Here is a 27617-nt window from a genome sequence, read left to right on the forward strand (position 1 = left end):
CACCGACATCATCCTAGTGCAAAGACAAGTGGAAGCAGACAAAAACAACAAGCATGCATGCTACAAACTTTACCCGAGTCATTTAGACAGCCGTTAGCACATGATTCTCCTTATGGGGATCTGATATGTTTAATATTGTGGCGAGCTCAGACAAGGAGGAGACGGAGGTATCGTTTGTCTTGCTTCCCGTGAGCTAGCCAGGGAGCACAGCCGTTTATTGACATCTGCAGAAGAACACTGCCGCTAGCTAACTGCTCAGCGCGGCAACCGCACAGCAACAACAACAACACACAGAGCGCCCTCTGACTCCGGAAGGACACACCGTTGCAGCGAGAAGGCGTCACCCGTCACTATGGCAACATAAACAAAACATAACTGTACAAACAGAACCCCGAACAGCCCTGACCCGCTACATAGCCCCCACCTAAGGGGTCAGTCATCCCCGACGACCCCATTACCCCACACAAAGTCCTGCAAATGTCCAGGTGCCTTCTTTTGGCGCACCGGCTGGTCACGACCGGCGGGGGAAAAGTCACTCGGGTCAGAACATGGGGTGCCACCATCATCCCACTTCTGACACCAATGTGGCGAGCTCAGACAAGGAGGAGACAGAGGTGTCGTTTGGTCTTGCTTCCCGTGAGCTAGCCAGGGAGCACAGCCGTTTATTGACATCTGCAGAAGAACACTGCCGCTAGCTAACTGCTCAGCGCAGCAACCGCACAGCAACAACAACAACAACAACAACAACACACAGGGCGCCCTCTGACCCCGAAGGACACACCGTCGCAGCGAGAGGGCGTCACCCGTCACTATGGCAACATAAACAAAACATAACTGTACAAACAGAACCCCAAACAGCCCTGACCCGCTACAATATGCTGCTGGGAATATAGCCCAGAAGAAGCGGATAGTATAGCTTTTATTTTGGAAAGAGCCATTTCTCTGTAATAAACTCTCTTTTCCAAAGGTGAGTGATTCAATCAGATACAGGGCTCGCAAAATCGCTAGCCCCACGTCCCGGGGCTAGCGATTTTTCCAGTCGGACTGCCAAAATCTATCTCTGCCCTGCCCGTCGGGCTATTGTAGGAAGGAAAAATATATGCCAATGCTTTTGCATTCTTTCAGAAATGTAGCTGGGTAATTATGTCATTGGCATCGGTGAGCCACTGTCAATATGTGACATATTGAAATCGCGTTTGAATTTGCGCTTGTTTTTTGCTTTCACTTTGCAATCGCGCGAACTGTGTATAGAGAGCAACAGTACTGATTGGTGAGTGATGATAATTTGCGCACCAATTCCTCTGACATCGTCTTATCAATCGTTAGCTTACTATGCAAACATGACAAGTGAAATCTCCCGCAGCAAGCTTAAACATATGAGAGGTTGATTGAGCAGAGAATCGCTGACCGTTATGTGTGTGTATGTAAAAGCAGCAGGATATATATTTTAGTTCTGCTGAGCCAAATAAGAGAGGTCAGGGTGAAGAAGTGACAGCCAAAGAAAAGCTTACCACAAAACGGAAAAGTTATGACAAATCAGACTATAAGGCAAAAAGAAAGTGCAGCTTTATGGTTTCATGGACAAAAGAATTTCTGTGGCTGCAATATGACGAGCTAAATAACCAGGGCTGCACATAAGTGGTCCGCAGGTGCGCATTCGCTGTCAAAATAAAAAACGCGCACAAGATATGAAGTTGCAACGCGTGTTTGCATACATAAGATTTTCTGGAGGAGGACAGACATTTGTTTAGAACTCTTAAAGATGTCGAAGAAGCTCCTTTAAGCATTTACTTTGGTGTTCCTCCACCTCCAAAGAAATGTCAGAAGGAGTCCGAACCACAAAAGAAGCGCGTATTCTCAGAAAAGTGGTTGCAGGAGGTGAGCTGGCTTCAAACAAATGATGAACGCACAGAGATGTGGTGCGGAATGTGCCGTGAAAATCCCACTCTAGCGGACAAAAACAGTGCTTTTTATATGGACGCAAACGCGCGTTGCAACTTCTTATCTGGTGCGCGTCTTTTATTTTGACAGGGAATGCGCACATGCGGACCACTTATGTGCACCCGTGTAAATAACATAATGTTCTGCCGGGTGTGTTGTTGGTTTTCTCTCGATTTCTGAGTCGACAAGCGCCTTTGTTACTGGGACCAGTCATTTTAAGAAAGGCCCCCATTAGAACCCATGAGAAATGCAAGAAATGCATTATTGCTCAGTCTGCAATATCTTTCCCAGAACAAACACCAATTGCAAATAACATACTAAAAATAAACCTGAAAAATCTGTTTAGAACAGCGTACTATGTTGCAAAGAGTGAACTACCACTGGCAAAATTTAGCAGTCTTTGCAAACTTCAAAAAGCAAATGGCCTCGATCTTGGTTCCACTTGTCTCTTACCCGTGACTTCAGCGGAAATTTCAAAGTCAGGATCTGACACAGACTGATTCATGTCCTACAGTTCTTACAAGTTCATAGAAATTTCTGTTCAATTAGAACCAAGTATTTGAGTTGATGATTGTAATTTTTATACAATGTTGTAATTTGTTTTTCAACATTTTTTTGATTAATGTTTTGTTTCCTTTACAATATTATACTTTAATGTATAATATTGTAAAGGAAACAAAACAGGAAACAAAACATCAATCAAAAAATTGCTCTCTTTTTTTATTTGGGCTACTTACATTTATTTTGGGCTACCAAAAACTGAAGAGTCCCTGCCCGAAGGGCTACCAGGGATTTTGAAATTTTGAGAGCCCTGAGATATATTTATTTTTTAAATTACTTTTGTTTCAGCAACATTAAATTTAAAAACTGTACTTTTGAGTTAAAATATATATTTATAATTTTAATAAATGACAAATTAAAAAGGCATGAACATTTTTTTTGTATCGAAAAAATATCGAACCGTGACACCAAAGTATCGAACCGAACCGAACCGTGAATTTTGTGTATCGTTGCACCCCTAATATATAGCTATAATATATATAAACTGGTATGTATTACAGGTATTAACACACCATTCTGCAGCTCTGTGCAGCTGGACAAATACATAGTGGATGAGATTGAGAGCTCCACTGCTGGCTCCAACAAATGAGTTCACAGAGGCCAAGAGCAGATTCATCCACCTGATGGTAAAGAGGCCAAGTAAAACCAGTGACTGAGGAAGGTTTTTTGGTTTTTGTCCCACAGGAGCTGACTGGAGGGTAAGTAGTTGGATTAGCTGCACCTGAACCTGAAGTCGCTCACATTCACACTTACTGCCTGGTTGAACTGGCGTATGTTATTGTGTTGTAGATAACTGCACATTCCTTTTTAATGACATTTTTGCAAGTGAATATATCCGTTATCCCTCCTGTTGTCTTACAAGCTTGTCTTCCAAGCAGTTTCTGGATGGATGCAAACTGCATTTCTTTGCTTTGAACTTGTGACATGTGCAATGAAAATAAAGTTCAATTCTATTCTATTCATACCTTGTCACAAAAAGAAAGGAAGAACACTACAAGGATTTTGTACGATTTTTCTGTATATATTTTTGAATCCATGGGTGGGGAATTCCAGGCCTCTAGGGCAGGTGTCCTGTAGGTTTTAGATCTCACCCTGGGTCAACACACCCGAATCAAATGATTAGTTCATTACCAGGCCTCTGGAGAACTTCGAGACATGTTGAGGAGGTAATTTCAGAATCAGAATACTTTATTAATCCCGAAGGAAATTAGCCAGTAATTCAGCTGTGTTGGATCCAGGACACGTCTAAAACCTACAGGACACAGGCCCTTGAGGCCTGCAGTTGGACACTTGTGGAATATACAACTTTGACACTTTGTGTTTGCTCTTCTCAGGTCAAAGCCCTGAGAAGAGCATGCTAAGTTTAATAATTCAACATTATAACGCATGCGATAAATTTTGTGTTTTTACAACACTGCATTATACATTCTTTTTTGGGAGAAGTTTTCTGGCATGTGGATTAGTATGGAAGTATCATTACTGGAACATTAAATTTTTTGCTGGTGTTATTTACTCTTTATATTCCTATACTTATTGTGTACACCCCTTGGTTTGTAAGCTCATCAATCTATTAACTACTACTAATAAAATGTATTACCTGGTAGTCTATTGAAATAAGTAGTAACATAACTAGAGACCACACACAAACAATGACAATGTATTTGCATCCAAGTTTATTTTGAAATTCCCTACTCCCCCTGTACAAGAAAAAATGACTTTCCACAAAGGCAGCAGTGAACTGTCAGTGATAGTACGTTTCTAGGGAAGGAAAAGAACAAAACAAAACAAAAAAAACTTATAGTCACAGTGTGTCTTAAATATTTCTACTGCTGTCATCTTTGGCTGGGTTTTCGGCAGACAGCTTTTCTGTCAAGCCAAATTCCTGGGAAGCAAAGGTTTAAGCCAATAGAGCAGAGCTGTGGGCTTTACATTTTACAGTGCCAATGCAGGAATGTTCTGGACCGTATACCTCTTCTTCATTAACACAAAAGAAAAATAAACAATTAAAACTGAAATAAAAATAACAAGCTGTTTGTGTTCACAACACAAACATATTACCGCCCGGGGAGATGGCGACAGTATGTCGAATTTCATAAAATCGTTTAGACAAAAAATAAATCTACAAAAATGGAGCTAGGTAAATATTACACAACAGTAAACATGTTTTTCTTCTTTTCCTTTTTTAAACTCTTCTTTGTTGAACTTCTACACAAAACCAAAATTCTTGGTCTTAATGGCTAGCAGGAGTTTCTGTTTGAGTATCTGTTTTGAAGAGTAGAGTGGCACGTAGAGACGGGAGATGCAGGTGTTGGCTGTGGGGAGGTGCTGGTCGTCTGGAGGCCGGATCGTGATGGAAGGCATCGGCTGGAAGCCCTCCTCGCTGGCTGGCAAAGATGGGCTGGAGGTCCAGAAGTACACCTGAGGAGTACACAAACGACTTTTTTAATCCCGTGTCTGATACACAGGAAACCAAGTACTTGTACACCGAGGCTTTTTAATTTAAGACTGGTGTCTGATCAGTACCCTGTATCAGCAGATACCCACAGCCAAGGTATGGAAAAAGAAAGAATTCCTAATTATGATGGGAGCAGACTTACCAGATCTTGTCTCTCAGTCATGCTCATCTTCTCCACTATGGACCAAAACCAGCGTTTAAACTGGAGAAGTTTGTCTGCATTTTCCCCTGTTGAATGAAGAAGTCTTGAGTCAGTATATGACAGTCAAATGTACAATAGTAAATCCTTTACTGATTAAGATGGACATAAAGCGATGTAGACAGATCAACATACCAGACTCATCGTTGAAGGAGGTGAAGCTAATAAGCATCTGGACATTGACTTCTCCACAGCCGTTGACCAGCAGCCTGAAGTCTTCAGCTGTCAAGTCCTCTAAGGCGTTCTTGGGCAGTACATCGAGCAAGCCCTTCCTCATTGCCTATGAAAGACAGCCGGTGTGAATACACATTTTGATAAATGACAAAGCATTGATCTGCATTCACACAATTTAAGGTTCGGTAAAATTGCCGTTTATACTTACATGAAGCGGCTGCTCAGCAACCACCAGCATTCTGTGCTCTGCGTACCTCCTCACATATTCGTAAACATTGAGGGGAGTTACTGGCATGTTGACCCCTCCAGACAGGAGCTCAACCTGAACAAGGCAGAATGAGATATAAGCTTCACTTAAGTCACCACCTGCACATTAGTTAATTTAACTTGAAGAGAATTTTGAGATGTGCTGCCGCGTTTTTCACCTTGCATCACATACACATTTGCCAGCGCTGTTTTTCCATCTTAACAGGACAAGTGACATCTGATACTGCTCAAGTTTGACACTTAGACAACCAAGTCCATTACCTGTCCAGCTCCTTCCTCTTTGCAGAGATCAATGGCGAAAGCCAAATCCATGGCAGCAAACACTGCTTCGGCTTCACCAGCCTGTGAATGGCGGATTAGCTGCCGCAGGCTCTCATACATAACCGGGTCAAAGAACGCAAAGTCGTGCCAGTTCACCTGCAGTAAAAGAATAGTTAGCAATTGAATTATTTAAGAACCAAGCATTATGCAGCAGGTGCATTTTTTTTTTTTTTTAAAAGGCATATTTTCTACTTACCTTCCTACCCAGCAGCACCTTGATGACATGTCTGTTCAGTGTGATTGGACAGAGTTCATTCTGCAGCAGACATAAGCCCAGTATTCTGCACAGAGAAATACATTGTTTCATACTCTGCTAAGGACACAGCTGATTTCACAAAACATTTTCCTTCTTGAATTTCATTTTTATCCAACCGAACATCATGTAAATCTTTGATTTTTTTTATTATTACCTTCCAATATTACGGAAGCAGTTGAGTCTGGCCTCTGTATTTTTGCCGGGTCTAGGGGAGTAGAAGCCTCGTTTGCCAGGCTGGTAGAAGAGAGGAGCGTTGTCGTCACCGTCATCTGGGTCGTCCAGCTCCATGTCAACCACACTGCGTGTTGAACCGTGACGTTTGCGGTTCTCCTGCTGCTAAAAATGATTGAACGGAGGAGGGGGGCAGTGTTTATAACAACTTCGTATTAGGATGATCTGTGTTGTGCAAGTGTTTCTGTTAAGTGTCAAAGTCATTTTAGTGTGTCGTGGTTTAGCACACTTTGCTAAAATATGGCTAAAACATTTTTAGAAAACAAGAAACTAGTTAACAAATAATGGAAACAGGTTATATATTTTGTTCACTTGTGATTTCTCTGGAGCCTCTGGGAGACCGAGGTCCAGAATACTGTCAGCTCCATTTTCCCTGGGAAAGATAAACAGAATATAGTTAGTTTGCTAAATGGCACCGAGTATGAATATGAAAAAAAATACTGTTCTTAATGGATGTATATTCATTAACAGGTACTTTTTTTGCCAGCTAAATGAGCACTTTATTGTCAGAGGCACCCGTGGTGTTGGTGATTTGTCTTACCTTCCATGTGCAATAAGTAGCTCCATGGCCTCTTCTACTCTGGCTCTCAAAGAATCCTCACTAGCTAGCAGCAGCAACAGCTGGGCAGGAGACAGCTCCAGCAACATGCCGGTGATTTTACTGGCGAAAGCCTAAAGACACAAACACAACTCCCCTCAGTATGATCAAGGAAAAATTATAAATGCAGACAAGGAAGCAAAACATTATGGATCACTCAAGTTCCCTGTCTTAATGAAAGAAAACAAACAGATATGCTGATGGTTTATTACCGGCTGCATTGCATGGACTCGTGGATAGAGCCTTTCACCCAGGGCTTGTCTGTGTGCAGGCAGAGGGTCAGGCTCATCACTGGGGTTTCCCTCTGATGACGGCCTGAAAGGCCTGGTGTCTATGGACAGCTGCCTCCTAGAGTCTCTGTTAACATACAAACAGGTTAGCAGACATTTTCTCTAAATATAAAGAAAGGTCATATAGGCTACCAAATAGAGTTTACCTGTCTCGGTCTCTCCGAGATCCTGCTCGAAGCCCACCACTTCTCCTCTCCCTCTCCCGGTCTCTGTTCCTGAGACGCTGCATTAGATCTGCACAAACAAATCGACCAGGGCAAGTTCATTTGTGTTGAAAATATTTTTTGTCAAGTATCTTATATTGTTGCTACTTTAATGATTTCTTCCATCATCACAAAAACAAAAAGCAAACATTTATTGTAATAATGAACACAAATGTCATAATATGCAGTATGCAGTAGTTTCTATGTATTGTCATACTTGAATTGTAATCGTGATGACACGTACTGCTGGCCTGCATGCCCTTGCTGACGCTCTGAACACAGTCCAGGTTGGGCAGCTTTTCATTGGAAAGGAGGGCCAGAGCGATGGCCGTGTAGAAGCTGCGGGCCACGCCACTGCCCTCTCCAGGCTCATCTTTGAAAGTCACTTTCACCCGGTGTACCGCCATGGGTGTGGTTGTACAACGCCTGCCAAAGTGTGTGTTTAGCTGACGCATAGTCTGTTGTATTAGCTGGTCTCGATCACGGTCCACTTCCAGCGCCAGGTCACGGGACTGCAGGTTCCTCAACTTCTCCATCTCTCGACGGAACTTGGATTCCTTCACCTCAAAGCCGCCAAGCTCTGTGAGGATCTGGTTCAAAACAATGAGGGAACAACAACACGGTCAGTTAAAGCTACATTAAGTTTCATATGCTATATAAATACAGGCCATTTACCATTTACCATAGCAGCAGAGGAGTGTTTTAATTTCAAAGTCTGTATGATTCATTCTGGCTACTCATGGCTCATCGCCTCACACAAGCTGATTTTACTCTAAGCAGCATTTCATTTAAGAAGCCATCAAGTACAAAAACGTACAGGGACGAACTCCATTTAAGTATTGAAGTATATGTTGAAGGCATGTTAAAAAAAAATAAAATATTTTTTACCGATCCAGGCTCAGCTCCAACATCCTCCATGAAGACACGACCAAAAAGCTCCAGTGAGAGGCGCCAGCGGCCCAGCAGCATGTCGTGTGAGATCATCATCCCCATAAAACTGCAGTGAGGTCTGGACAGAGGACACAATAAACACTATTTTAAACTTTTCCTCATCTTCATAAACTCTTTATCTATAATTACATTTTCTGTGTTTGAGAGCAACAGACAGTTTTCACAGCAACCATTCTGACTGGGAAACAGGAAGAGGTTACATGTGCTAATAATGAAGGTTCTAATTAATGCGAGTACAGAGGCTTAATTAATGGGATGACAAACATCTATAGGTGATACCATTTCATATCAAGCTGCTGAGATCAAGGTCAGTCCTCTCTGCAAAAAAAATCAGCCCCACTAAATGCAATGACTGGTTACCTGAACGATGGGAGAGGAGGGCCATCACTCTCAGTGAGGCCAATCTCAGCAAGCAGGCTGCTCTTTAGCTGGGCAGCAAGGTCGTGGGGTGATGGGCCAGGTTTGGAAGCCTCCAGCTCCTGCTCTGCCAGCGACTGGTTCTCGGTGCTCCGCTGGCCTGTCTCCATGCTCATCACATTCTTCAGGTTAGCTGAGTAAGACATCTTAGTGGGCAGGATCTGTTTGAGCAGGAGTCAGAAGTGTCGTTTAGTAATGTGAACAAGTGAACTTCTAAAGATGATAGCAGTGTGGCCACAACAGAATGGAAATGGGACACCGAATACAAACTGTGCTCCAATATCCACACTCGTGTGAACACAAGAACACGACCCAACCTACCTGTCCTTTCATAAATCAAATAGCACGAAGAGATAATGAATCCTTAATAGTCAAGTTATTTTAACTGGGAAAATGCTGCAGTACTTTATTATTTCAGGGAGATTTGTTATGCATGGATATTAGAACACAACTACCAGCGTGATAGCACGGTGTAGAGGAGTGGTATACCTGAGAGGGGGAGGGTAGAGAGGAGCCCATGTTTACCTCCAGGCAGTTCCTGTCCATGGTTGCCTCAGCCAGGCCTTTGGTTGCCATGTAAGAGGAAGAGTACAGGCCCTGAGAGGGACGACCAAACAGATCTTCCTTTCTGGCATTGGGCTGTTGAAGAAGAAGCAAAATGTATTTAAAATCACAAAGGCTGACTTGCCATTCTATAATGTAAAGACAGCTAAATGTAACAGTTCAAGTGTTTTACATTCTCTAAATAGTGCTGTGATTTTCTTTGCTGCCAAATATCTCTGGCATGTAGTGATACTTGAAGGAGTTCGCACAGAAAACAAGATGAATAAAAATGCAATGCCACAAAGCTGAGATGACTCATAAAAAATACTTAGTATGACACGTAAGGAGGTTGAACATCAGCAGCAAATCTAACCTGCAGGAGGTGGGGCTGGTCTGCCAGAGGGATGGCCTCAGCCAGAGGAACATCGAAGGGATTTGGTGGGATGCACCCCAGGAAAGTCATCGAGTCAGAGCGACGGAAGAAGGGGTGGTTCTGACCCGTCTCAGCTGGAACTGGGTCCTCATCCTTGTCCTGCAGTGTTGAACCTGAAGTGAAAAAGAAACACAGCAGATCTTAAAACAACTATGTAGTTCTTTGATATTTATTATGGACTGACTATAGTTTAGTTGTCATTTAGTCGTTTTATTTTTTTGCCTTACTCTGATTGGTGTCCTCATCATTCTCATGCTCAGAATCTTCATTGTCCAACCCAAGCTCCAAAATCTCTCGATTCCTACAAGTGAAAGTTACGGAGGATAAACATCGTGTTAAGACTCACATTTATTCTGAAGGCCCATAAAACAAATGTAATTACCCCCCTGTTGTTTGAATGAACTGTATTTTTTGCTCCTAACAGCAGTTTATTTAGATAAGCTTTCACATAGGATGTGGCACGCATGCGCTGTGCTCTAAAAAACTTTGATTTCTATTGCTTGCGTGCAATGGTTTCTTGCTGCGCTGAGCAATCGTGCGACCAGTAGAAACAAAGCCTACAGCTGCACTAAGTTCAACCAAACGATGAGCGAAAACATTCCATGCGTGTCCAAGTTCGGTGAACTTTTTGACACAAGCTTACATGCATATACAGGGACCTCCAGAGCCCTTAAGCCATTCAACGGTTCTGTGGACCTCAGGAGAAACGCAATGTTGTGGAAACAACACAATCTTCACTAATCGGGATAATTAAAAGCTTTCTTTATGAATGTGCAATACATTTTTTTTAATTAAACATTTTAACATTATACAACACAAACTCTCAGAGGGGATGTCAGAGACGTGCATGTTTTTAAATGACAGGGAGCAGGTGCATCTAATACACGTAGAGTGGCTGCAAAAAAAATTGCGTATAAGCAGAGCGGAGCAGCCAGTGCAACACAAAATTTGTGTCCTTCGCTCTACCTAGTGGTCAGTGCAGCACATGCTGTGTCCATAACCTAGCTAATTAGCATCACTTAGGTTTATTTCAGCTGATTTTGCTACAAGTTACTGAAAGTCACACTGAAGCTAGTCTCTTTTAGTGTGGATCCTGTGAACTGTTTAATTAAATATTAAAACATTTACTGTCTTATGATTTAATAAACAAAGTATGCAGCCTCTGTGTAAATCCTGAATTGGCATTTTCTACTATTTTTCATCATTTACCTCTTTCTATCCATCTGTGGCGTGTCCAGGGTGGTCTGCTGATTCATGGCTTTAATCCAGTAGATGAGAGCCTGGAAAACGTAAGCCACATGCTTCAGCGAGCACACGTCCAGCACCGGAAGCACATCAGAGTGCTCATCATTGTGGGAGCGCATCAGTGACAGGGCGTAGTTCAGGAAGTCACCACGTGCAGACATCATTCCTTGACGAGCCGTTAGCAGTGTGGCTGCCCTCCTAAAACAAATACTAAATTAAGTGTGGGAAGCAATCATTTGTTTGCATCATGTAAGAGTAAGAGTTCAATTAATTCATTGACCACATTAAGTGAAAAAGCTTACCTGCGTCCTTCCAGAGTGCGGAGGCTGGCCTCCTCTCGAGCAGTCATGCGCTCCCTACGAGCTGAGTGCTGGGAGGCATGGAGCGGGTGACTGGGGTGACCGGGATCTCCAGCAGATGACAGGGCTGAGCCGTATCGCAGCTGAGCCTCAGTGGAATCCATGATGGACACCATCCAGTTCCAGGTGGGAATTAACTTTTCTTCTACATAGTTCTGGTTCACACAACAAACATTTCACTCTTTGCTCACATAATCAGCTTGATTCCAAATTTTGTTTTGCATTCCTTTTAAAAAGCACTAAATAGTATTTGTGGTAGGGTTGAATATTCTATAGTTATGCGTTATGTAAACTATTGCTCTTAGCATTGCACTGTTAATAGTGGAGACTAATCAACATGAACTCCTTCTGCTGAAAACACATAATGCAGATCTTAAAAGACTCCAAGCCATTATACCTGCAGGTTGACAGCATCCTGGTAGGTGAGCTTGACAGCAGCAGGATACTGGGAGTAGACAAGATGGTTATATTTGGGAATCAGACTCATGAGGTCTGAGATCTGCCTGATGACAATGCTGTAGGCGCGGGCGAGACTGCTGGCAGACGTCAGGTAGCTGCTGGAGTTGCTGGCCTCCAAAGCTGCCGCCGCTGCAGCGGCACTAGAGCTGATTGCACTTGAGCGCCGCAGGTTAGTGGGGTCAATATATATCAGGCCCGTGGAGCTTGCTGTGGAGGGGGGAGGGGAAATGTTAGTTCTGAGACAGTTTAAATTTTAAATTAAAACTGCAGAAGCAGGTGGACATTTGCTGACCGGCTGGTGTTGAGGTGCTGGAGGGAGCGCTTCCCGGTGCCCTTTGGCTGGGAGTGTTTCTCACAGCCCACTGCATGGAGCGAGGAGCCTGAGCTGCACTGTTAGCATGTGACGCATTAGTTGTCCTTTCCAGAGGCTCATCCAGCAGAAACGTCTCCTGGTCAACATCGTCACTTTGGCTGCTGCTGCTGTCTGAGTCACTGGAGTCATTGGACTGAGAGTCATCCTCTGAAAAGAAGGCAGGGACACTGCTGGCACCTTTAAAGTAGGGATGAAGAAAAAAAATAAAGAAGACCAGTTTAATGTTCTCGTATTCAATTTGACCTACCAGTCTTTCGCTTTCACATCAGACTTATCCAAGCAGGAGTGCGGGTTAGTGAATCACACCACTACAAGGCAAAACACCACCAATACGAAACTGGACACACTGAAACACCGAGTGAGAACAAAACTGGACACTCTGGTGTTCAGCTTGTGCTAAATCATACATGGTTTCATTTTCTAAATATTTTCAAGTAAAAAAAAAAAAAAAAAACTATTCAAAGAGAAAGAACATCAATCTCTAACTTGACAGAATAATCTACAAGAAAGTTTAACATCATCGTTAGTAGCAAATACACTCTTTAGATGACCAAGCAGGAAAAAACCCACACCACTTGGAAAAGCTACAAGTTGATTAGTGTGTTATTTGGATAAAAGACCAACAAAGCTACACTTGTGATGAGGCATTAGTTAAAAACGGCAGACAACAACAGAGAAATGTGAGAAGGGGACGGACTGAAGGAACTCTCAGCAGGAAACTGTGTATGCACTTTGCAAATTCACTCTTGCCCTGATATCTGTATATGCATTAAAGTAAAGAGGAGCTCATACCAAAAATAGGAAATGCCAAGGACACCCTACTGCCTGCAAATGAAATACATTTGGTATTCAGCCAGGGACCACTTTTCCTTCTCTGCTGTATCATTATCTCTCCAAATATAAAATCCCCACAATCCACAACGCTGACTGTCGAGCATTGTGACTCTGACTGATTTACAAACAAAATTTATTTTTGCAAGCGATTAGACCAAATTAGACCGATTCAACACAAAAATGGTTACGATTTCAGTCAAAGGGAGTGACAGTTTAAAAAAAAAAAAAAAGAAAGAAAGAAAAAAGGGCGGGGGTCATAAAACATTGAGATTTTCAGGGGGTTTTTTTTAACGCAATTAAGGTATTAGGTAAAAGGTGATGGTTTACATAAAAGCAGTTGACTAACCTGCTTCAGAACCAGCAGTAGCTGCTGTAACAACGCTCCTGCGACCGCTGGCGTTGTCCTGATTGCTGTGGTTGCTTTCGCTGTCGCTCTCCGTTTCAGCTGCTGCCAACAGGTCCAACTCCATGTCACTTCCTAGAAAACAGACATGACCCCATCCTAAACTCATCTGACTTTGATTCATAAAGATGAACAACTCCAACTATATCTTACCATCCTCATCGTGCTCATCGTGCTGGCCTTCTGCTTCAGCATTTTCCTCTCCCTGCTCTTCCTGGTCGTCGTGATGGTCTTCCTCCCCAGCTACACCCTCTACAACTTCAACCTGTTAGACACACAACAGATTGTCAAATAAAAAAAACTTTGTGGCAAGACATACCTGAAATTCTACAGTAACAGGAGGACAGAAAAAAAAATACAAATATGAATAGAGTAAGCTTGTGGGCTTTAGCCTCAGAAACAGTAACCAACATGCAGTGCACACATGCACATCCAGAATTCATTATGGCTCTAATGATTTAATAATGAGGCTCCCCACCTCTTCCACATCTGCTGATACAATGTCATCCTGCTCCTCATCTCTTCCTCTGACAGGCTGAGACTGGCTGCTGCGCCGGGGCTGAGGGTTCCTGATGATATAAGAGGCAGCTGTCTGGCTGGAGCTGGAAATGTTAAACACAAGCTCATTAAATGAAATAAATAAGGAAAAAAAAAAGGAGAGTGGATTCTAATTATCCATAATTTAAGTACATTTTACAAACTACTTTATCACTCCACTTGCAATGAGACAAAGTCAAGAAAACCAATAACCTGCTGGACTGGTCAGGTGAGGGTCGTGGTGGCAGCGGTTCAACAGAGAAAAGCTCCTCGCTGCCCTGAACAGCATCAATGCTGGTGCTGGCCAAAGTGAAAGGAGCGGTCGGTCTTGCAATACCCATTCGCACTGGGACAATTAGTGACTCTGCTACATTACACAGCTCCTCCACAGCATAGGGCAGCAGAGCCTGGAAAACACGCCGACATTTCCCAATGGGCTGAGGGATGAAATTGCTGTATGAGGAAAAATGGAGAAGAATTGAGAAATGGTTGTATTACATAAGAAAATCTTGTCTAACTGGTATCAAGTATGTCAGCAAATTATAAACAAGCTTTAGCCTTGGGCCGTTCTTTTCATTTGTTCTGGTATAACCTTAAGTGGGATTTATGCTTCTGTGTTAAGTCTTTGCTGTAGTTAAGTCTCACGTGGAAACCATTTAGAAACCCTACACCATAATTTGTGCTGAAACCTGATGTGCACCTCTCTAGAAATGTAACTAGATGTTGCATCGACGCAGCCCGCAACATCTGTGATTGGCGTGTTTGGTACCGTTGGACTGGAAATGGAAGAGAATGAATCATCTCAAAGGGAGAAAGTCCACTTACAAGAGATGTGTTGGCCATGACAATGCAGAGCAATTGGCACAACTATAAATGCTGGCAATATCACTGGCTACTTGTATAGGCCATTGGTGGCTCTACATAAATTTAACACAGACATTCACATTAGTCTAAAACTGAGCTGTTCTCAAAAACCTTAAAGTCGATTATCCAGTTCTTGACCACTAGGTCAATGATGACACTAAAACTGTCATAAAAGAAAGCAGGGACTTTTAAATGCAACTTCATCCCCGGCTTTTTACAGTAGATTACTTCAATGTTAAATCCACGACAGAAAACCCTTCTGAAACCCTAAAGCGTAACCCAAAGTGCTGCTACCTGCAAAATCAAACCGTACAGGTATAAATGCTGGTAACAGCTGCTTGATGGTCATGGATTCAAAGCAGAATTGTAAATTAAACAGATTAATGTAGACAAGAGAATTCTTTAAAAAGAAAAAAAAGAAAAGTGTTCGGCAAATTGTGTTCTTACTTTTTCTTTTTTGATGACGCCATCTCCACACTGAGGATGACAAAAACTCGGGCCACAGAGCGCAAGAACCTTCTGGTGACGTTGATAGCCTCCTCTCTCCGACCGGGTGTGTACTTGTTCTGCAGCTCCTTTACCAGAGTACCCAGTAACGTATCTATGAACTAATACAACAGGGAGATAAAACACCCGATGAGGATTGTCGTGCATGAATACAAGTCAGTAAGTTACAGAGTGACCAATCCCAATAAAATATGTTACCAGGGTTACTTATTTACACTGAATGTGAATTTTACACTGTGTGCACTGGAAACGGAAGACTAACTGCACTTACAGTGATGTCAGGAGCACACTTGACAATGAGGCAGTGAGTAAAACAGTCAAGGCGAATGGTGCCACTCTGCTGATTCAAGTAGACCTGCTCTTCAGGTAGGAGGTGAGCAATTCTGCTGCTGGCACTAAGTCTGGGAAACAAGAAATACAGGATTGAGATACAAGCTACACAAATTACTACATCACAGCTATAGTTGATTGAATATTTGATTTGGATTATAACACACCATTTAAAATCGGGTCTGAATAGTGCAATTAGTGGATCAGACTTGTTCAGGAAAAAAAATGCATTCTCAAACTCCAATGCTTCTGATACTTACGGGTCTTTATTCTCCTGAGAACCAAACATGATCATTGACTTTAGGGCATTCCAATCCTGCAGGACTCTCTCCAGAGCCAGCTGAGCAAAGCGGGGAGGTTCTAGATCGTGGTCTGGCATGTCAGAGTCTGAAACAAGAACACGACAGCTTTCTCTCAGGATCTGTGTTCTGCTTTCAAATGAACTCTTGTAAAATCTCTAATTAGCATGGACCTAAAGTTAAAAAGGTGGGTAAATGAGACAAAGGTCTTGAACCAACCTTCTGCATTAGCAGCCTTGCGGTTCCTATCTTCTCTGATGCGCGGTGGTCTGTACTGACAGTGCTCAACACTCTGCCTGGCAACAGTCTGCACCAGGAACAGTAATATATGCTCTCCCCTGCAGATAGAAACAAGTCAGACAGACCTACCACCTCTGCTCACTTATGTAACACAATGGAGCTTTAGCAGAGTGGCAAGTTAAATTCTAAATTCATTTGCCAACTATAAAGAACAAGAAGCACTTCTATATGAAGCAGACAAATTAAAGCCTGGGGCAGAGTTCACAGGCTCACCTGCTGTTTGGTGTTGTAACCAGGTTTGTGGTGGTGAGTAGCCTGTACAACAGATCCAGGCGAGCTGCCTTCTGACCAGCTATGAGCGTTTTACACTTGCATTTCTCCCAACAGTCACAGTACGCTGTAGGTGAAGTCCTTTTCAACCTGGGAAAGAGGATATACAAAGTCTAGTGACTTAGTTTCAAGAGCTGGTAACAATGGTAAGAGAGACGAGCATTAGCAAGGAGTGAAAAAGCCCACACTGAAAACTAGGACTTACTTGCAGTCATGTCCTTTGTGACACACCCTTGCACATTCAGTGCAACAGCAGAGGGACTCCAGCAAGCCACATGTTCGACACTCAAAGATATCCTAAATACAACGCAAGTGTCATGAAAAATGTCAACATCTATAGAAATATATTCGCAAAAGAGTTTGGCCATTCTAAAAGTAGACCGCTTACTTTCCAGACACACAACACTTCTTCTAGCGAGTACATTTTAGTGTAATGGGATTGTCACAGGCTGACCTGGTTAATGTGCTCAGCTCCAGTCCATGTAAAACTGCAGGTGTCGTTGCAGCAGAGAACATACAGGGGAGAATCATCTGGGTTTGTACCCGAGGGGCAAATCATTTCCATGAACACCGAATCAGCATCCTCCTTCTCTGTGATACCCAGGTCACCAACTGTGTTCAAGACATTTGGGGAACAACAAAAAACCATGGAAACACGGGAATGCCACTTATAACACTTCAGTTAGCTGCTGGAAGCAGGGCACCAAAATAGGTCAGGATTCACATAACTCATGGATAACCTCCAATGTTCCAGCTATTTCCTAACCACTTACAATGATATCAGATGTACTAAAAACTCTGCTGCTTTCCCAGAAACTGTTCAGAGATGGCAGCTGGTTGGTAACACAATATTAGTGCAAATGTCTCCATGCCTGCTCCGTTTGATTAGTGTGAAGATGTTAATGCAATACATGTTCTTGAATTTAGACACTTTAACACAAAGGTTTCCAGCGAACCAGTTCTCAGGCAGCTTGTTAACTCACCCTTGGCCATTTTCTGTGCAGCCTCAAGCACGGTGATAGCTGCTGGGTAAGCTCTCCCACTGACAGCTAGCATGAACGGGGTCATTCCTCGGGCATCCCTGTCAAACAAAGGCAACAATATGCATGAGCACTTCCAGGAGAGCACCTGAGCAAACGATAGCAGGGGAGAAATAAGCAGATTTTCAGTCAATTTTAATGCAGTAATAAAGACTCTTACTTCGCAGAGAGCAGCTCCCGTAAGTGTGGCCTCAGAACAACGCTGTCACACATCAGCTTAAGGATAAGGTGGGCATTGGCCTTCCTGTCTTTAGACTCAACCACAGAAGGCTCAGTGGACGGCCCTGCTCATATGGAAAACACATACAGTTAGTCAGTAGGCGTTACAAGATTTAAGCATAGAGCTGGCAATTCTTTTATATGATTTATTTATATTTATAGTTCTCATTGATACAATCGTTCTTCTGGTTTGAATTAGGCGGATGCTACTGTTGTGCCGTCCTTTTTTGTTAGGCGGTCACAATGTGACTTTATCCCCGTTCCTCCAAACACCCTGACACAGCATGTTATAGGTTTCTACGTTTCTAAGTTACCAAAGTGTTGGCTCCACTGCTACACAAGAATTTCCGGCAAAGACTTGGTTTTCCAAGTGTCAAAAGGTTTTCTTTTTAAATTTACCAAACTGCTTTAGTGGAAAAGCGGCACGTGATAAAGAAGGTATGCACCTGGTATTGTGGAGGTGCTCGGTCCCTGGCTGCTACCAGTGGAAGCAGTGGTGAGTGAACCCACAGCTGGTGCTAAAATGAAGTCGATGTCTCCATCTTTTCATGAAAAACAAACACAGTTTGTATTTTTAATAAAATCAGGATTATGAAAATCAAAAGACGGTTGTTATTGTAATTCTATAAAAGGAAGGGAGGGCACTTAAATTTTAAGGCTCCACTTTCCAGTAAGGTGGTGCAAAACTACCTCACTGATTAACAACTATGGTAAAAACAAAAAAAAAGACATTGCACTGGTCTGGGTGGATTTCTACAAGTACAAGTGAAAAGACAATCAAGAACTCCATAGTTGCTAAAATAATAAAAAACGCCCACACAATGAGTCAGAAATCTATTTATTTGGAAATCTCAAAAATGATGACTGTAAATTAAACAGCAAAATAACTTCTGCAATATTCTACAAATGGCTACCACTGTGTGTTTTACATTACATTGAAAAAAAATATCAAATTCGATGTGTTGCTGGAGAATGGTTGTGTCAGAAATAAAGATGCATTTAATTTATTTTTCTTTGTTCACTTTAAACACCACATAAAAATAATCTAACTCTACCATTTTTTTCAGATGCACTCACCAGGGTCCATGGGTGGAGGGTCAGGAACCCAACTTGGTGGAGCAATGGGTGGGGACACAGGATCCTGATGGTCACTGGATGACGGGCCAGATTCATGTCGACCAAGACCTGCTGCTCTTAAAGACCTCCGCATCATCTCCCTAAGACGAAGGCTAGTGACAATCCCCCCAAAGACAAACGAGTCAATAACTTAGATCCTGTTTCGGTGGTACTGCCAAAATGGACAGCCAAAACATTTCTTTGCTGTAGGGCATTTTTTGTTATACATTCTGTGGAGCTCATTTACCCTCTGCTGCTGGAGGAGCCGGTCCTATTTCCAGAGCTATTGCTTGAGACCACAGAGATGGCATTGGCAATCGCCTCCACAGCAGACAGACGCTCTGCAAATGTGTTCCTCTCTGACCTTTCAGCTTCTGAAATGAAATAACATGGTCACTGAGCGTGGAAAGGAATTAGCTGAAATACATATATTTACATATACATATATAATACATATAACATATAATATCTATATGTTGATGGATTAAAATACTTGCTTCATTAAAAAAATACTGTTCCTTACTCTGTGTATTTGTATATAGAAACTGCATGATTGAGGATCGTTCATGAACGTACAGCGTGTTTTTTAATGCATGGAAACTGCCTGCAGTTGCATGTTGGATTACATGTTACATATTGTTTTAAGAGTCACCACAGGGGTTAAAGTCTTTACATCTGGCAAGTTTTTAATTTCCTATCAGCCTCACTTTTCCCATTCTACTACATTAACTGAGGTTGAAAGATGGTCACAGCAGATGGCAGAGGAATCTTTCTGGACATTTGCAGGCTACTTCCAAAGAACATAAAAGGCGTAAATCACTGCAAATGGCAGGTGTGGCCATTCATTCTTTTGAGGTAAAGTATTGCCATGACTTTTCGGGCATTTCCAACTCCATTTCTATTTTTACTACTTCAAGTCCCTATTATTGATATTAATGTGAGCGTTCGAGTGAAAAGTCACCTTGCTATTGTATTTCTAACAGTTCCAAATTGGCAGGGGAGAATCTGATCGATCCTAAAAGACTTTTTTGTCCACACAGTCCACAACCACACACACCCGCTTACCTTCCTCTTCTTTGGTCTCCTTGTTACTAACGGGGAAGCAGACTGAGACGGCAGCATGGAGGATGTTGCGGTTTCCATCACATCGATGACCCAAAAGTGCTCCGAGGGCTTGGCTGCCCTGATCTAACAGGAAGGCCTGCTCAAGGTTGACCAGGTACTGCCGACACGCCTCATAGTCGCAGCGCAGCACATGCTGCATTAGCGTCTGCTTCTGAAAGTGAAATAACTTGTGTGAGTACTCGTTATAATCTACATAGCATTCTGGTCTTCTATAAAGGAGGAGAGCAGGGGCACAGAGCAACACTGATCACATTGACTTGTTCTACTTGGTCAAGTACATGTTAATGTTATTAGCACCCGAGCACTAAAGTTTATTCAGGCTTTTTGAGGGGTTTAACATACTCAAAAACTCCTGACATTTTGCACACAAAATGAAAATCGGAGTATTTTAAAACAAAATTTGGTAAACACGTGTAAAATGCCAAAATGGAGAAAAAAAAAAAAAAAAAAAAGTAAATGGGACCCCAACAGGAAGTCCACCATTTTGAGTTTAAAATGGCAATTTTGCAATTTCCAGGCGATGTAATTATGCAAACTCCTCACAGGGATTTTATCAGATCAACTTTATATTGTGTCCATCTAAACTACAGAACTGGGCCATATTAAATCGCAGCGCTTTTGAGCTTTGGTTGCAGGTGGCGTCTGTGATTCGACCATTTGTCATGAAAATTTAATTTCCTCTCATTCACACATAATGAATGACATACATCAGAGTGACAATTGGAAACGTTCAGCAAAGCTTGACCGCAGCATGCTCTGACGTACGCCAGGGTCCGATGGGCATCTCATCGCTGCTTGAAGCTTAAATTTTTTTTGTTTTCTATGAATGAATTAATAAAGGTTGCGTTTACCTCGATAGCCATAATAATAATAGCAGCTTTCTTTTTAATGGTGGAGTTTGAAGGGAGATTGGCCAGAGAGTGCACCCCCATTCCCAGGCTGTTTATAGGTGGGAGGTCCAACCAATCAGGATCTCGAATTCCACCCATGCAGTCTTTGGCCATAGGGTAGATTGTGCCATTTCCATCTCGGAGGATGATGGGAGACTCCTTGATAAAAATTAAATATTAAACATTTAAAGTGGAGCATTGGGTAAATATTTGTACAACGTGTAGTGAAAACATGCTGGTCCTCAATAGCCTGTCTCACCTGTCCTGCAGTAAAGATAGCCACATTGCGCTCATTCTGCCCGAGGAAGGCCAGGTTACTAGTAGGGAAGTTATTCTCCTGCTCAGCTTTGCCTGTGGCCAGGTCAAAGATGCAGTACCTTACCCAGTTACCAGTTTTCAGCACTGCGTGGACTCCTAGAAGATGACGAGATGATTAAGGTCAGGAGATATTGCAGATAAAGAACTCTATAGAAGGCTGACCTTCAGAAAAAACTCACCTTTGGAGTCAACATTTACAGCCAGAATCTCAGCCTTTTCTGGGATACAGAGCTTTTTAGGTGTTCGCTGAAAACAGTCTGGAACTTTTGGAGTGCCACCAGTTTTAACCACCTGTCAAGCAGATGGAGATGACAAAGTCAGTGAACCAAAATATCTGTAGATCATCAGTCAGATACATAACTCAGTGACTGAAATTAAGTTTCATTTACTGGAATGAAAACAAGCTGTGTTGAATCAGTTAATACCTGTAGCTCATCTATTCTGAGGAGCCTACAGTCCTGCAACAGTGATGACGGGTCTGAATCAGGGGGAGCGGCAGTGCTCTGGTTGCTCATGCTGCTTGATGTCCCAGGAAACTTGACAGCAACATATGCGCCATCGACTTTAAGCACCTACGGCATAAATAAAAGTAATAAATTGTTAAACTGAGATGCAGTTAAGGAAAAGCAAGAGTCAAAAAAAAAATAATCAAAGTTTGACCTTCTCTGTATTCAAATATTTGCTTCAGATGCACTTACCTTTCCCACAGGAACATTTTTAACATCTTCCACAAAGACTACCTCTCTAAGAGGCCACTGCTCCTCATTGACCTTTTCTTCCTCTTTGGGAGCTGGTGTGGAGCGTCTTCGCTCTACAAGCGGGACAGCACATTTAATTTTAGTCGTTTTATCATTGTATATCATTTACATTAAGGTACTATAAGCAGCTCAGAAAAATACTTCGAAATAGGCCTGCACAGTACAAAAGAAAAGAAAAACAAACAAACAAAAAGGTGAAGCTTTAGTGTGTACTTGTGAAAAGTAATTAAAACTGACAGTTTGCCACATGGTTCATGTGATAAGCAGTTGTAAGAAGGCAACCAGATATGCCACAGTATATAGTGCGAGTTGGCCACATTTCCTTCACAGGAAAACAGGCGGGGGGAAAAAAAAAAGTTGCTGATAAAACCGTGTGCACCATCTGTTTCAAAGTCAAAGGGACTAATGAGAGCACAGAGAGAGGAAGAAATTGGTTCTGTGCCTGGGAGATAGGAAAGTCAAGCCTTGGATGTTGTTGATACAGCAAATAGTTAAAGAGAGAGATGGTATGAGACAAGATTACATACTGTAGGGCAGAGAGGCACTGCTAGCAATGGAAGAGGTATCACTGCAAGTAGATGCTGGGGAGGGAGGAGGACCCATTTCAGTCTTCACCAGCTCTGGCTTGCTTTCAGTCCTATGAGAGGAGACCAAGACAAATGGATTCATTTTCCTGCTGTTTTTTTGAGCATACTACTCTCTGCAACGGCATGTGTATTTCACTTATTTCTATTGACACAGAATGAAAATCTTATGATCAAGGTAAAATCCATCTTGCCAGGCTTCAAGCTACACACCTGTGGCTGGCAGTTAATTCAGGTCTATTACTATCCTGACAAACTACTGACTAACAAAGCTGCACCAAGAACATACTTTCAGGTGCAACAGTACATAAGATATAATTCACCCAATCACCTACCAAGTCCTTTTCCCCCAATTTGACTTCATTTTAATAGCAAATTTTGCTTAGAAAGATGCCAAGAATTGTCTAATGATGAGCTTACTGCACAGCTACCGCGACTACCTGCTTGGTAACTTTCAAAACTAGCATATGGTAGACCCATCATTGGCTTACTGAACTAAGTATGTGTCCTTTTCCAGGCAGTTACCAACGACGACGTAACATAACAAACCATCTGCTGAAACACTATTCAGATCCAAACATGTAAAAGCTTTCTGCTAAATAAAAATGAAACTGACTTGATTTCCTGGGTCTTAGTGGTCTTCTCCATGTTCTTCAGGCTCTCTGGTGAGCGCAGCTGGAACCTGCAGCTGTCGTTCATGTTCCAGACAGACTCCAAGAGGACACCCACTTTGGGAATTCCAGCACTGACAGAAAAGGCCACTGCACCGGCATGGTAAAGGGGATTGTTTCTCAAACACACCTAAGGAAAAAGAAACTCGTGAATTGATCGGTGCCTAGTGTTTATTACATACTTTAATTCGACAAGCTATCCAAGTATATTTCGTTACTCATTTTAGCATTTTTTAAATATTCTTATTTGGTAAGGTAATTCCAGAGCTAAAGCTAGAGTAAACTTTGAGATGGCAAATTAACTGAGGATGAACTTGGGTCCCCATTTCCCCCCCCCAAAAAAAAAAAAAAATAATAATAATAATAATAAAGAAATAAAATCTCCTCAAAACAAAAAAGCTAAAAAAAACAACAAAACAAAACAAAAAAACCCAACAACATACAAACAAAAACAAGTTTCTTCCTACCTGTGTTCCCACAGTGATGTTGGGTATTGAGGAGATGCCAGCACTGGATTTTGGCTTTTTGTTCTTGGCTCTGGCCTTTTCAAGCATCTTCTTCCTTTGACTGAAAGGCACAACACCCCTGCAGAGAGATGGAAGCAGTAAACTTAAAACAAAAACAAACAAATAAAAACAAAAAGCAAAACACTTCACTGACATCTACACTTTTCCTATGATACAATATACAATGCTCTCATGCCGACTGTGACATCACTTGGTAATCTTTGCATTGTACCAAAGATTACCGAACTGTGTGACTCCTTTGTGTGTTTTGCCATAAGACAGAGGTTACTGAAGTTGATGTACAAATTTTCAGGATCTTTTGACATTTTAAAAATATCTCTTTAGCTTTTTCTTTTTTTGTGGGGTGGGGGGGTTAGCATAGAAAAAATCATTTCAATCAAACTATATGAACAGGGAACACAAGGTGTACAATTTTCAGACACAAAAGCTGGAAAAAATAATACATGCATCACTGGTAGCACTTAGTAATGTTATGGCACGTAGACAGTAAGTGCTACAACTAACACGGACAATTCTTGATTTAACCTATTGTTCTGCTCGTAATGAACAGTCCTGGCTCGTAAGACAAACTGAGTGGTACGACAATGTTATGGGGACGCTTTCAAGCGAATGTTGCCATTTCCCGTAAACAACTAGAAATCAATGTAACTTCACAGAAAAACAACATTTTCTTCTCACCACCAGTAGAGGCTATTCTCCAGCTGTGCACATGTGTAGAGTGCACAGCAATGCAGCGACACCATGCGTTCCCCCTGCAGCTCAGGGAAAGCCTGTGCACTGTGCTCCAGCTTTGAGGCTACGGTGCTCAGTGTTTCGTCCACCCAGGTTGCCACCTGCATGACATCCATACAAACATCAGCTAATGAACAGATGATTAAATAAATGTCAATTGTTAGAATAGTTCATGAACAATTAAAAAAAAAACCAAAACAAACAAACAGCAATAATTGTCTCAAGGCTGCACAAACAACCTTGTTCTAATGTAAAGAAGAGCAATTAAAAACCTACCTTGTTGGTCTCTGTAGCTACAGTGGCCCTGATGCTATTGGCAGACAGTAAGGTAATCTTCTCATTAGCCAGCCCCAGGAAGGACATACGTGGGTGATGAATAGCAGGATTCTGATGTGACAAATACCAGGAAGTTAGTGATTTAAGCTCTTGCTACAATAAAAGATACATATATATCTTATTTCACTAGATTTTAGTTTTTCTTCCAGTAACACGGGTTGAATTCATCACCTGTGGATTCCTGTAGGGTTCGGATTCACTCCACTTCCACTGATACAGTTCTCCTTTGGAGCTCACAGCTACCAGCTCTGAGAACATTGCTCCAATGCTCACAAACTTCACACCATCCTAGAAAGGAAATTGAAGATCTCAGCAAATGTAGGATCAAGAAAAACTTCAATCCAACTCAACTCCAATCATGATGCACAGACACCAGACGAACAAAGAAAACAGGTGAAATCTCCACTTGCCTTGCAATAATGACGCAACTTCCTGTTTGTTTGTTTGTTTTAAAAAGACAATCTCTGAACAGTCTTCTGTGCTTTTCTTACCTTGTCAGGCCACCACTGGAGCTCCTCTCCCAGGGAAACGGGGCTCTGCACAGGGATACTCTTCTTGTCAAGACTTTGTTCCCCCTCACGGCTGGTGGAACCGCGCTCCGTGTCAAAAGAGGCCCCGTCGAGCCACCGACGCTCACGTAACCTCAATACAGACTCACGTTCACGCAACAGCTCTGAGTCACGCTCTAAGGGAAGAAGGAGAACTGGTATGCAATAAGGTCACACCAGTGGGATAGAAGTAAGCCACTCTCTGGGAAAGACCCGTCAACATCGTTTTAAGAATAGAGAGAGAAAGATAGATTCTTTAGAATCACTATAATGAAAAATCAATCAATTTCAATACTTGAGATTGAGTGGGAATCTAAATTATACTGTGGTGAGTCACATTGCACGCTCATTAAAATGCGAGACAGAAGAGGAAGTGGATAGACAGAAAGAAAGCATGCATATGGGCTAAAAGTGGGCTAGGGAGGGTTTTAAATAGACCCTTGAAGGGTCCTTGTTAGGACAGGTGGGCCTAGCGGGCCTTTCTCAGAGAGCTCACAGTATGTACTACAGCCATGCAGCATAAAACACCAAACATTCATAATATAAACTCAGCTAAACAAACTAAAGGGAAATGTACACTGTAGACCACGAGAACCATTTCGCTTTCACAAGCTTTACAGAAACACCTGAACGGTGGTTAACTGTAAGTGCAGTATTTGGCATTATACCCACAGTCGCCTTGATTTCCAGCTTTTCAGTAGTATTCCCTTATAAAGCCATCCCCAGATGAACAAAAGCCATCACCAGTGCTGCCACCAAAGCCTTTAGAACACCCTGCCTTCCCATCACTAGTCAGAAGAGAGTTGTTGAGTTACCTCTGGAGGATCCCAGACGAGACAGTGACGAGCGTCTAAAAGAGGGATAGCCAAAGTAACTAATGTCCTCAGAGAACATGGCATCAGCATCAATGATGACGCTGGGATGGGCTGAATGGATATCTGCATCCAACAGGGACATCAGATCCTCTGTACAAGGGAAGCACACATAAAATTTCAAATTTTAAGACAGAATCATAAAACCCCTCAAATCTTTTTTTATGATTATGGTAAAACAATTTCAATTTACAATGATCAGAATTTAAAACAGCAAAACCTTTTGCCAAAAGCCTACTTATATCTTAATGTGCTGCACTCAAATTAAAAGTACACTGTTTCAGTGTTAAAGAGTAGTGATTTCACAAAACAACGTCATTACATATGAGCCATTTGCCATTTGTGTGACAAACCTCCAGGGAGGTAAGACTCGCTGGCAGTGTCATCGCCATCATCTCCATCTTCATCATCCCGGCTCAGCAGGTTATTTACGGCGAGGTTGACATCTAGGTTGGTTCTCTGGAGCTCCCTAATGATCACACTCCTGGATTTCCCTTGAAGAACTACCTGGGCCTGGGGAATGTACAAGGTCACAAAAGTAAAAAACATTTCTCATGAATATCACTGTTAATTACTGTAAAGACAGGATTAAAAGAGGCTACAAAAACATTCTTAAGAGGAAGGGTCTGTGTAAAGGCTGAGCGTGCTGTACCTGAGTAATGAGTTCTTCGGGGATGACAGAAGCAGGTATGACAGGCTGAGGCTGGCTACTCAGAAGTCCTGAGCCTCGGTCTCTTCCTGTACGGATGACCCTGGTCTGTCGACGGGAGTCGCGAGCTGCTGTTGACGACCTACCCGATGTGCCTCCGCCTCCTCCGCCTCCTCCTCCACTGCTTCCACCTCCTGCTCCACCTCCTCCTGCTCCTCCTCCACTTCCACCTCCACCACTGCCTCCATTTACACCAGAGCTCCAGCGACTCCTGTTACATACAGTTTAAAGCCACAATCAGACACAACCGCAAAAACACACCACCTGACTACAAACACGCACACATCTGATTACAAAGGAATTTGGTCTTTGTGACAGCAGAGACGGGCTAGTCCACACTGAGATGGAATCAGCAAGACTTAAAAAAAAATTTAAAAAAACCCCACAAAATTCTGATTAAACTGGTGCCCCTTTTCCTCATTTAATTAGGCAAAGTGAAAGAAAAAAATTTCATTGTAGAATAATAGCATATACACAGATTAATTTCCTCCAAGAGGAAGTAATAGATTTGTTTATTTGGGATGTTCGAAACCATTGTTCCTAGGCATTGAA

General features: G+C 42.3%; 1 protein-coding gene across 11 annotated transcripts in view; it reads right to left on the minus strand.

The window, feature by feature from the left end:
* Positions 1–4158: 4158 nt before the first annotated feature.
* The window catches only part of ubr5 (ubiquitin protein ligase E3 component n-recognin 5), a 30549-nt gene continuing 7090 nt past the window's right edge, over positions 4159–27617 (minus strand). For 2 of the 11 annotated variants that reach the window (XM_085290695.1, XM_085290684.1), the window contains 54 exons: positions 27009–27276; positions 26710–26869; positions 26300–26449; positions 25428–25639; positions 25108–25224; positions 24877–24987; positions 24547–24701; positions 23809–23926; positions 23287–23471; positions 22614–22723; positions 22027–22139; positions 21754–21900; positions 21508–21619; positions 21270–21424; positions 20972–21169; positions 20061–20271; positions 19243–19369; positions 18957–19108; positions 18326–18421; positions 17821–17944; positions 17604–17701; positions 17075–17232; positions 16826–16917; positions 16564–16710; positions 16270–16388; positions 16012–16138; positions 15693–15822; positions 15362–15522; positions 14264–14503; positions 13992–14115; positions 13667–13778; positions 13457–13588; positions 13069–13101; positions 12196–12453; positions 11842–12110; positions 11388–11599; positions 11050–11295; positions 10068–10141; positions 9781–9953; positions 9354–9503; positions 8808–9025; positions 8385–8505; positions 7714–8086; positions 7440–7527; positions 7216–7360; positions 6947–7077; positions 6718–6778; positions 6329–6510; positions 6115–6199; positions 5859–6014; positions 5539–5652; positions 5292–5436; positions 5100–5185; positions 4159–4920 (listed from right to left, as the gene is read on the minus strand). In XM_085290695.1, the coding sequence (XP_085146821.1) occupies positions 4708–4920; positions 5100–5185; positions 5292–5436; positions 5539–5652; positions 5859–6014; positions 6115–6199; positions 6329–6510; positions 6718–6778; positions 6947–7077; positions 7216–7360; positions 7440–7527; positions 7714–8086; positions 8385–8505; positions 8808–9025; positions 9354–9503; positions 9781–9953; positions 10068–10141; positions 11050–11295; positions 11388–11599; positions 11842–12110; positions 12196–12453; positions 13069–13101; positions 13457–13588; positions 13667–13778; positions 13992–14115; positions 14264–14503; positions 15362–15522; positions 15693–15822; positions 16012–16138; positions 16270–16388; positions 16564–16710; positions 16826–16917; positions 17075–17232; positions 17604–17701; positions 17821–17944; positions 18326–18421; positions 18957–19108; positions 19243–19369; positions 20061–20271; positions 20972–21169; positions 21270–21424; positions 21508–21619; positions 21754–21900; positions 22027–22139; positions 22614–22723; positions 23287–23471; positions 23809–23926; positions 24547–24701; positions 24877–24987; positions 25108–25224; positions 25428–25639; positions 26300–26449; positions 26710–26869; positions 27009–27276 (8194 nt within the window). In that variant the 3' untranslated portion in view covers positions 4159–4707. The remainder of the gene's footprint in view (positions 4921–5099; positions 5186–5291; positions 5437–5538; positions 5653–5858; positions 6015–6114; positions 6200–6328; positions 6511–6717; positions 6779–6946; positions 7078–7215; positions 7361–7439; positions 7528–7713; positions 8087–8384; positions 8506–8807; positions 9026–9353; positions 9504–9780; positions 9954–10067; positions 10142–11049; positions 11296–11387; positions 11600–11841; positions 12111–12195; positions 12454–13068; positions 13102–13456; positions 13589–13666; positions 13779–13991; positions 14116–14263; positions 14504–15361; positions 15523–15692; positions 15823–16011; positions 16139–16269; positions 16389–16563; positions 16711–16825; positions 16918–17074; positions 17233–17603; positions 17702–17820; positions 17945–18325; positions 18422–18956; positions 19109–19242; positions 19370–20060; positions 20272–20971; positions 21170–21269; positions 21425–21507; positions 21620–21753; positions 21901–22026; positions 22140–22613; positions 22724–23286; positions 23472–23808; positions 23927–24546; positions 24702–24876; positions 24988–25107; positions 25225–25427; positions 25640–26299; positions 26450–26709; positions 26870–27008; positions 27277–27617) is intronic. The other 9 variants (XM_085290685.1, XM_085290688.1, XM_085290687.1 and 6 more) reach the window with 9 other exon arrangements.

The sequence above is a fragment of the Mchenga conophoros genome, linkage group LG11, assembly GCF_057382185.1.
Source record: "Mchenga conophoros isolate Kocher_MC1m ecotype Shallow Benthic linkage group LG11, M_conophoros_male_GT1.1, whole genome shotgun sequence".
NCBI lineage: Eukaryota > Metazoa > Chordata > Actinopteri > Cichliformes > Cichlidae > Mchenga > Mchenga conophoros.